The following is a 9,662-nucleotide window of genomic DNA, read 5'->3' as shown; positions in this document are numbered from 1 at the left end:
AAAACATTGTTATCTTTATTTAATGTTTCATAACATAAACATTCATAAGAACATTTTCATATTATTTAATAAAAAACTTATCAAATGTCATATAGTTTTTCCATACAAATAATGAAAATCAACATTCAGAAGGGGGGAGGTGGGGGAGGTGGTGGAATAAATTTTCCTCCAGTGTTAGGAGGAGGAGGAGGTGGAGGTGGCACCATGGAGGCATTTTGTGGAGGTGGAGGTGGGGGTGGAGGTAGTGATGACCCACTGTAAGAGCCAGGAGGAGGAGGAGGAGGTGGAGGAGGAGCAGCCGTCTTGCCCTGAATATGAGGTGGAGGAGGTGGGACAGGGACATTGCCTGGAGGAGGTGGAGGAGGAGGAGGAGGAATAGCCATGTTACCTGGAGGAGGTGGGGGTGGAGGGTTTGCTGAAGTTAATGAGGTGTTTTGGCCAGTTGGAGGTGGTGGAGGGGGAACCAAAGAACCTCCACACACCGAACTAAATGGAGGAGGAGAGGGAGGAGGAGGTGGGGGTGGAGCATCTCCCATCTCATCATCTGGGAGAGGTGGAGGAGGCAGCATGGACAGGTCAGGATAGGCTGGTAGAGTCGGGGAACGCTCAGACATGAGTAAAGGAGGCGGTGTAGCTGGAGAGAGATCAGGTGGAGCAGGGGCGCCAGAACCCACCGAGTCAGGCACTGATGGAGGAGCAACTGCGATACCCAAAAAAGACCTGAGAGCACAGCAACAACAAGTGGGTTAATCAAAAACATTTTTAACTAAATCTATCTCAATATAAAGAGCAAGAGCCTTTTTATTACAAACCAGTTGAAGGTGCTGGTCTCCTGTGTTCCAAGCTGTACAGACACGGAGTCCTCATTGTCTGTTTTTAGCTCCTCCTTCGGTGTCCCAACATAATAAATTCAAATAAATATAAGAAATTAGTAGGGGTTTTAGGAAAATATAATGCAAATCATTTAAATTAGAAATTTTAACTCTTATAAATATGAGTAATCTTATAACCACTGATAAAAAACTGTCACATTGGCAGATAGATTTGTTTTAACTTATTTTGCTTGTGATAAATGTATGATTCTATAAAATGTACATGCAAGTACATAATTCACATGTTATAAAAATACATTTCTTATTGTGAGATATGTATAATACTTACAGTAAAATACTTTTTAAAATAGATGAATTCTTTTTGTATCAGTAAATACTACAGATTTCATTACAAAAGTTAAATTAAAAAATATTTTTCTGTAATATTTCCTAACAATTTAAAATAACTCTTTTACAAAATGTACTCATCCCAAATGTTTGAATACAATAGAAAATACAGAATGCTGCAGCTTGTATTTTTTTGGTCTAATGCAAACGTTAGATCACATATTGTTTAAAATTATTTATAAAACATTCTGTACCTAATTTACTTTTAATTTAACCAAAACAAGTGAAAAAACAACAGTGTAAATAAAAAGTGTTCTGTATTTGCAGATATGTTTGCTCACAGTTTTGCTGCCTTCCCAGTGGCCGTGGCCCAGTTTGTCCAAGCGGGTGTAGGATATGGGAACCCGTCTGTATGCACGAAACGGCTCCAGGCCGCTCGCTGGGGGAACCACCTTCTGTGTCCGGGGAACCTTTGACTGTTTGGTCAGCACGCCGATCTCTTTCCGGGCTATTTTCTCCTTGTACATGCCAACTGTCTGAATGTGAATACTGACATTAGGTTATTTTGCCTTTTCCAGCTGTGTCAAAATTATAATATACAGAATGTCTATTTAAAAGAATAGTTAACCAAAAATTTCAATTTGCTAAATTTTTTACAAATTTAGTATTCCATCACTTGCTCACCAATGGAAGTGAATGGGTGCCGTCAGAATGAGAGTCCAAACAGCTGATAAAAACATCACAATAATCCACAAATTCTCCAGTCCATTAATTAGGCCCATTTACACTATAGAGTTTTTGTTTTTAAATGCATAACTTTTGCTAAGGTTACAGCTGTTGTTTACACTACTCCAGTGTTTACGAGGTCGAAAACTTTTGAAAATACTGCAGATCCTATTTTAGTTTGAAAACTCTGGGGTTGCGTTAATGGACCAAAACAGAGATTTTTGAAAAGGAAGGCGTTATGACAAACACACAGCTTTCTGCTTCACGGGATGGACTGGAGTGGTGTGGATTACTTTTGGATTACTGTGATGTTTTTATCAGCTGTTTGGATTCTCATTCTGACGGCACCCATTCACTGCAGAGGATCCATTGATGAGCATGTGATGGAATCTCCAAATTTATTCTGATGAAGAAAAAAAAAACTTACTTCATCTTGCATTGCATGTTCCGCAAATGTTCATTTTGTGGGTGATCTATTCTTTTATTCAAAAGCAACAACTATTATTTGATATTTCCAGCACTTGCCATACAGTGTAAGTAATGACTGGCACTGTATTTCAAGAGCTTTCCATTAAGTGATGATAAGCGGAGCTCACCAGAGTCAGCAAGTTGACAGAGGACTCGATCTGTTTCAGCTGAAGCGTCTGAGCATCTAAGATCTTCAGCACAGATGTGGCCAGATTGTTGATCTGGTATGTGACACTGGCCAGGGCCTGCGTGGTGAGAGCTTTGGACTCTTCAATGACACTTCTTGTGTCCTCCACCTAAAGTAAAGAAATAATCATTTTCAATATTCAGGCTCTTCTCTAAAGGTTTTTATGAATAACAACAAACTGAAAGAACTCTGCCCTGTGAATTGAGCACATCTAATCAAGCTCTTATCATTTAATCAATTCAGCAGATTGAATATTAAAGACAAGTGTGTTACGTGTGAAAAATGCTACCTTTGTAGACAGCATATGGAGATATAAAGTATCAACGCATGCCTAAATAAATATCTAAAAAATAAACATATCTGCTGAAAGAAGTCTCGTGCTCACCAAGGCTGCCTTTATTTGAAAAAAAATAAGAACTCATGCTGTCTATGGAGGGTCAGAGAGCTCTCGGATTTCATCGAAAATATCTTAATTTGTGTTTCGAAGATGGATGAAGGTCTTGTGGGTTTGGAACGATATGAGGGTGAGTAATTCATGACAGAGTTTTTATTCTTGGGTGAACTATCCCTTTAAAATGACTCTTTAGATTTTAAAATGTAATTTATTCATCTGATCAAAGCTGAATTTTCAGTCTTCAGTGTCACATGATACTCATAGAAATCATTCTAATATTGATTTATGCTTAATAAACATATTATTATTATTATTATTATTATTAAAAACAGCTGTGCTCTTTAATATTCTTGAATATTCTTGTGGGAACAGTTTTAGGATTCTGTGATGAATAGAAAGTTATACAACAGCATATGCGTGTAATATAATTTTTTGTAACATTGTAAATGTCTTTATTGTTACTTATTAAAGTGAGTTTCTGAGTACTACTGTCTTTAAAAAAAAAAGACTAACCCCAAACTTTAAGATGATAGTCTATAAATATAATGCTGAATATAGCCTACTACTAAATATTATTATTAATGATAACGACCTACAGATGATATTATATGGATATACAAACTAACAGACCTCCAGGATACAGAGATGGAATTCTAGATAAACATGTTAAGAAAGGTTTTCATGGAGGAATACATACCACAGCCTTGTTTAGACATGTAAGCCGTCAGAACAGACAGCACAAAGCTGACTGAAAAGACTGGAAAAGAGTACAGCCTAAAGAGAGGTGTTTCAACAATCCATGTGAATAACTCAGAATAGAAACGCAGCTGCGAAATTAATTTCACTTTTAGTGCGATGCATGTAGGACTTTTCAGTTATTGAATCTAGTACAAATGGTTAAAAGTTGCAAGTACAGTTATGTCATCACTAGACTACTTTTATAAGTACATACATGAAGTACATTAGGACTAATGTAAATATAAACACATAAAATCCAACATTACTGCAAATTAAATGTATAGAAAAACTAAAAATGGCTCACATTGTGGTATTTGTTCTGACAGTAATCGGCCACCTTGTGCAGATTGCTGTGGTTGTCTAGAAGAGCTTTCCTTGCGGTCGGAGCCTCTTGCAGGATTTTGTCTATGCGTTCTTTACAGTTGTTGTCTCTCATTGTGCAGGTCTGCAGTAAAAGCTGCTGTCTCCACGGACTCTGGTAAGACTGAACTAAGCAGGAATCGAGAGCGACTGCAGTGAAGATGACAGGCACAGGCATGCTGGAAGAGTGGGTGTGTTTCTGAAGCATATCTTCAGTGCAGACACAAGCTTCATGAATGAACAGAGACAGGTTTACAGCACATGTCTGTCTCTATATCTCTCTCTACAACACCTGCCTGTCTACCTGTCCATCTACTATCTGTCTCTCATCTATTCTATCTATCTATCGACCTACCTACCTAAGGACCCGTCTGTCTGTCTAAAGGATTAGTTCTCTCTAAATTAATATTATGTGCAATGTTTTGTCAAAATTACATAGTATTTTGTGCTGTTTTTGGAGCTAGACATTCCCTGGTTTTCTTTTAGGGAAAGAAAAGTGTCTGCATAGCAAAAACGGCAGAATTTATTTTTGGGGGAAGTGTTTAAATGGCTTTTCATCAAAAAAAAAAAAAAAAAAAAAGAAAAAGAAGAAAAAAAAAATTCTATATATAAATTAATGTCATGGTCAGGCCACAAGAGGCCAGAATACAGCTAAGAAAGTACGAGTGAAACATTCAACATTTCCTTCTTTGACAGGTTGTCAAATACATTTGCATCTGATAATAGCTAATTAAACAATGTTCAATTGAGTAACATCAAAGATTCACAAAACATTCTTGAGAAGAAATTTCTTTTCAGCTGCCATTTTCTTATTATTTTTTTGAACTTAAGAAAAAAAAAAAGTTAAGAATATTTTGCATTCCTAAAAAAACTAACATCGTACAGTAAGAATATTTTTCTTAACATTGTTCACTTGAGAATAATTCAAATTCTTGAAAAGAATCTTTTAAAAAATCATCATAAATAACTTCTTAAATTTAGGACAGCCTCAAACAGTAAGTATTCAATCCCAAACAGTAAGAGTTATTAAATGGATTTATTGGATTATATCAAATAAATTGTTATATTTAATCATTACAACAGCACTAGCTACATTATCGGACTATTAATAGAGATGTGCACGAGTTTTCTGAAGAAACAGTGATGACTGTTAATGTAAACGTGATCGCTCATGATTAGCCTGTGTGATGCTGCTTTTTACGGACTTCAAAACTCAGTAGCAACTCTAAAACGAGTCAGATAGGGGGCTTTAATTGAACACTTTAATTGAACGACATAATCTTTAGCAGTATTCAGCGGATATGATAAAGGTGCGTTTGCTGTAGAAGCGCGGACACACACACCGGAAGCGTAGAGAGCAAAACACAGCATATAGCGCTGCAGCTTGAGACAGGCTTTTTTATTATTTTATTTGAAAGTAACTGTTCAAAAACACAGCGCATTAAAACGTGAAGCTTAGCCCCAGTCAAACTCACGACGAAAATAATATGCGTGTTTATTATTATTATTAGTGTAATCTGCAGGAAGTGCCAAAAGAGTGCATCATGAATTCACTCAGATAACATTATTTTCTTCTTAAGAAAACAATTAAGATGTTCTTAAGAATATATTTGAGAACTTTTAAAGAATTGCACTTTAGAACATTCTTACGAACTTGGAAGTTATCTTAAGAAATTTCGTAACTTATTTCTTAAGAAGATTTTATTGAATCAAATATTAAATATTTAACCATGCTATTAAACAGTAACTTGTTACATGACCATAAAACTAGTAATTCTTCAGTTAATGGACTTTATCCAGTGATACAACACAGATACTTTTGAGGTTATTATATTGCTCTTAATGCTCCATCATGAGCTGTGCATTTTAATGATGTCTCTGATAGGAACTGCTCATGCCTGTATGAACTGAGGCCTAATAGATTAGCCATCATATTTCACCCGTGATTGATATTAATGAGCAAAGTCTGCGTGCAACTGCGGTTAGATGATAACTATCATTATCGCTTATCTGCATGCCAGTTAAGTTTGTACCATAGAGGCAAATACTGTCATTTTCTATGTATGCAAAGCACTTTTTATGCCGTGTAAAGAGCATTTCAGACTCCCATCTGCATATTCACTATAGTGAATGGGTTGTTTCAACCTTTGGGTTAAATATGGACAAACCCAACTGTTGGGTTAAAATTTTAAATTAAATTTTAACCCAAAAGTTGGGTTGAAACAACCCAGCATTTATTTTTTTGAGGGTGTATAGAGAAATTATATATTTCTAATGTGTAACAATTATACTAAAACCACAAGGCTTTAACATTACATGCTGTTAACTGCTTCCATGTAGACAGAAAAAGATCTTCATGACTAATAGTTTAGTGCATGCTGTTTTATCTGCTGTATCCAGGAAAGTGGAAATCTGTTCCACATGAACACTTAAGAGTATAGAGCTATTGGGAGAGTTCAATGAAAAAAAAAACATCCACCCTGAAACAATATTGCCTTTGTTTGGAAAAGGCCCTTCAAGGGTGCTGCAAAACGATCCATCTGACCTTTGAGCGTAATTAAATTTGGGAGTACAGTTTAGCAGTATAAAACAGTGCAGCAGAAACATAAATGTAACATAATATAAGCAAAGAAATCGAGTATAATCTTTTCAATTAGAGAATTGTTGTCAGATAATTTTGTTTTTGGGTGTAGGACTGACAAATAATGTATTTCTTACCAAAATATGACAATATTACAATATATTACATTACAAAATATTACAATATTTTTAACTGATTTCACTGACTTAAAAACAAAAATTCTCTGAAGTATATGATTGTATGATTGCCTTGAAAACAATGTTTTATTGTATTATTGAATAAGATATTAGTTAATTATCAAAGAGAGAAAAAAATAATAGCCATAATATGGACCATTGTATAAGTGATTTCCTTCCAACATTGATTGCACCATTAACTGAACACCTGTTGTATGTGGTACCATTGTAATCCTTGACCACCAAAACATAGTGGTAGATATCACCTTTTCTGTGTCCTCATGTTTGGTTCAGGAGATATGACATAAAATAGATAATAGGGTTAAGTAAAAGGGTTGCCATGGCCAGCACAAGGTGTTTAAGCAATTCTCCATTTCTGAAAATGTTCAGGGCCACAAACTATACAAGTTTACCAAATTTCATTCTTTTATGAAAAAGTAAACATTTCTTTCACATATCACTTGGAGTATGAGTCAAAACTGCTCCATACTAAATTCAACTACATAATCAACTTCTTATGACATCCACATTTCAGTTATTCAATTCTATTCCATAGGGAATCTGCTGAGTGGCATAAACACATGTCTGGATAAATAATTAGCTGCTGAATATTGTGTTGGAAAATGATTTACTCATTCTCAAGCCATCCTAGGTGTATATGACTTTCCTTTTTCATACGAATACATTCAGAGTTATATTCAAAAATGTCCTGCTGTTTCAAGCTTTATAATGGCAGTGACTGAGGATGCAAATGCAAATGTCATAAAGAGCTCTACTCGACTCCAGAAGGTTAACAAAGGCCTTCTGGAATGAAGCAATTCATTTGTGTAATAAAAATATCCATATTTAAAACTTTATGAAAAACTGTGATCTCTAGCTTCCGCTAACTGTCTTACGTACATTCACAAGAGAGGGGGTCATTAGCAGGTGGTTCCATGGTGTAATGGTTAGCACTCTGGACTCTGAATCCAGCGATCAGAGTTCAAATCTCGGTGGAACCTGTACTTATTGGGGGCAGCTGTGGCCTAATGGTTAGGGTGTACTTACACTAGCCAGTTTGAACCGTGCCCGAGTGCGTTTGACCACCAAAGCATGGTTCGTTTGACTAGTGTGAGTGCTCCGAACCGAGCCCAGGCGTGGCTGGATTAGCCGGCCCTGGCCCGCTTGGAAGAGGTGGGCCAGGGCACGGTTCAGTTGGACTCTGGCGCGGTTCGCATGCAGTGTGAGCGCTAACCGTGCCGGAGCACGGAAAAAGGACACGTTGCGTCACGGTTTTGCGACGCTCCAAAACCAACATGGCAGGGAAAGGGTCGCTTTGGTCTACGGCAGAGGTGCAAAACGCATAAAAACTCAAAACTGCAAAGTCCTTGCTGCACTTCAGCTGGTACCTTGCAAACATCCTCATACGAGCAGCACGATTACGTGAAAATATTCGCGCCACTAAGGCGACACATCTGTTTAACAACAGGCTGTGAGAGGGCTGTGGACCAAACGACACAAAATTATCCACAAAGAAAACAGAGCGATGGACTCCATTGTGTTCAGAGAGCGCCGCTCTTCCTGTTTATCCCGAAACCGTCGCACCATAATGACGTAAGTGTGCTCCGGCACGAATGCTGAAACCCTATATGTGAGTGCAGGCCAGTGGGGGAGTGGGGAGGGAGGACAATCGTACTCGGGCTCGGTTCATGGCAACCGTGCCTAGTGCGAGTACACCCTTAGAGACTTGAACTAGTTATCCACAACCATACTCTGAGGGAGGATCTCCTCATCGGTGGGAACATCCTCTGGTAACGCGAACTGTCGCAAAAGCGCGTCTGGTTTAAGGTTCTTGGAACCGGGGCAATAGGAGATAGAAAAATGGAAGCGGGTGAAAAAAAGAGCCCAGCGAGCTTGACGAGGGTTAAGTCTCTTAGCCGAACGAATGTACTCTAAATTTCTGTGATCCGTCCAGACGATGAACGGAACAGGTGCGCCCTCAAGCCAGTGACACCACTCTCCTAAGGCCACCACGCCCACCTCTGACGCGTCAACCTCCACAATGAATTGCCTGGAGATGTCGTGGGTCTTTAAGATGGGCGCGGATGATCAAAGGCGGCTTGAGCCTCCTCAGTCCAGAGAAACCGGACCCTGGCAGACGTGAGGGCAGTTAACGGGGCGGCGACAAGACTATAGTTACAGATAAACCGACGGTAAAAATTTGCAAAGCCCAAAATTTTTTTAAGTGCTACGCTCGAATCCGGGACCGGCCACTCGGTGACCACCCTGACCTTGGAGGGGTCCATGCCAATGCCCTCCGCAGAAATAATAGATCCTAAAAAGGTGATAGACTGAGTGTGAAACGTACACTTCTCGGCCTTGACGAATAACCGATTCTCGAGATAATCTATACAGGGGCGTAAGGAGCCGTCTTTCTTTTTAACAAAGAAAAAGCCTGCACCAGCAGGAGAGGAGGAAGGGACGATGGTACATGCCTCTAGCGACTCGGAAAGATACTTCTCTAGAGCCTTACACTCAGGGGCATAGTACCTGGAAGAACGTCAATACTGCAATCATAGGGTCGATGGGGAGGAAGAGAAGTGGCCCTGGAACGGCTGAAAACCGTTTGCAGTTCATGGTACTCCTCCGGAACCCCAGACAAATCACCTGGCTTCCCTTGACAAACAGAGACAGAAGAGACAGGGGGAATAGCAGACATTAAACACTTAGCATGACACGACAAACTCCAAGAAAGAATTGAACCTTTTGACCAGTTAATCTGTGGGCTATGTTCAGCTAACCAGGGATGTCCTAAGACAATAGGGCTATAAGGAGAATGAAAAACAAAAAAGGAAATTGTCTCTTGATGATTTCCAGAAATGGTGAGACTCAC

General features: G+C 38.6%; 1 protein-coding gene and 1 non-coding gene across 2 annotated transcripts; one reads left to right on the top strand and one right to left on the bottom strand.

The window, feature by feature from the left end:
* Positions 1-82: 82 nt before the first annotated feature.
* On the bottom strand, positions 83-4,401 carry LOC127969469 (ABI gene family member 3-like). The gene is made up of 5 exons (XM_052571469.1): positions 3,978-4,401; positions 2,483-2,650; positions 1,502-1,696; positions 813-886; positions 83-720 (listed from the first exon to the last, which is right to left on the bottom strand). The coding sequence occupies exons 1-5, from the start codon at positions 4,239-4,241 to the stop codon at positions 126-128; spliced, it is 1,296 nt and encodes a 431-aa protein (XP_052427429.1). The 5' UTR covers positions 4,242-4,401; the 3' UTR covers positions 83-125.
* A 3,318-nt stretch (positions 4,402-7,719) lies between these two features.
* Positions 7,720-7,791, top strand: trnaq-cug (transfer RNA glutamine (anticodon CUG)). Its single transcript has one exon. It is a non-coding gene; the product is annotated as a tRNA-Gln (tRNA).
* The last annotated feature ends 1,871 nt before the right edge of the window (positions 7,792-9,662 follow it).

The sequence above is a fragment of the Carassius gibelio genome, chromosome B12, assembly GCF_023724105.1.
Source record: "Carassius gibelio isolate Cgi1373 ecotype wild population from Czech Republic chromosome B12, carGib1.2-hapl.c, whole genome shotgun sequence".
NCBI lineage: Eukaryota > Metazoa > Chordata > Actinopteri > Cypriniformes > Cyprinidae > Carassius > Carassius gibelio.
Note: the sequence above shows the minus strand (reverse complement) of the source record. Positions and strands in the feature narration are given on the sequence as shown.

Bases quoted from the DNA above. Each gene is read 5' to 3' on its own strand.
- LOC127969469 (XM_052571469.1), bottom strand. From the start codon at position 4,241: ATGCTTCAGAAACACACCCACTCTTCCAGCATGCCTGTGCCTGTCATC. The intron at 2,651-3,977 runs GTGAGCCATTTT...TCTTTACTTTAG, and splicing joins GTCAGAACAAATACCACAAT to GTGGAGGACACAAGAAGTGT. The intron at 887-1,501 runs GTGAGCAAACAT...GGGACACCGAAG, and splicing joins ACTGGGAAGGCAGCAAAACT to GAGGAGCTAAAAACAGACAA.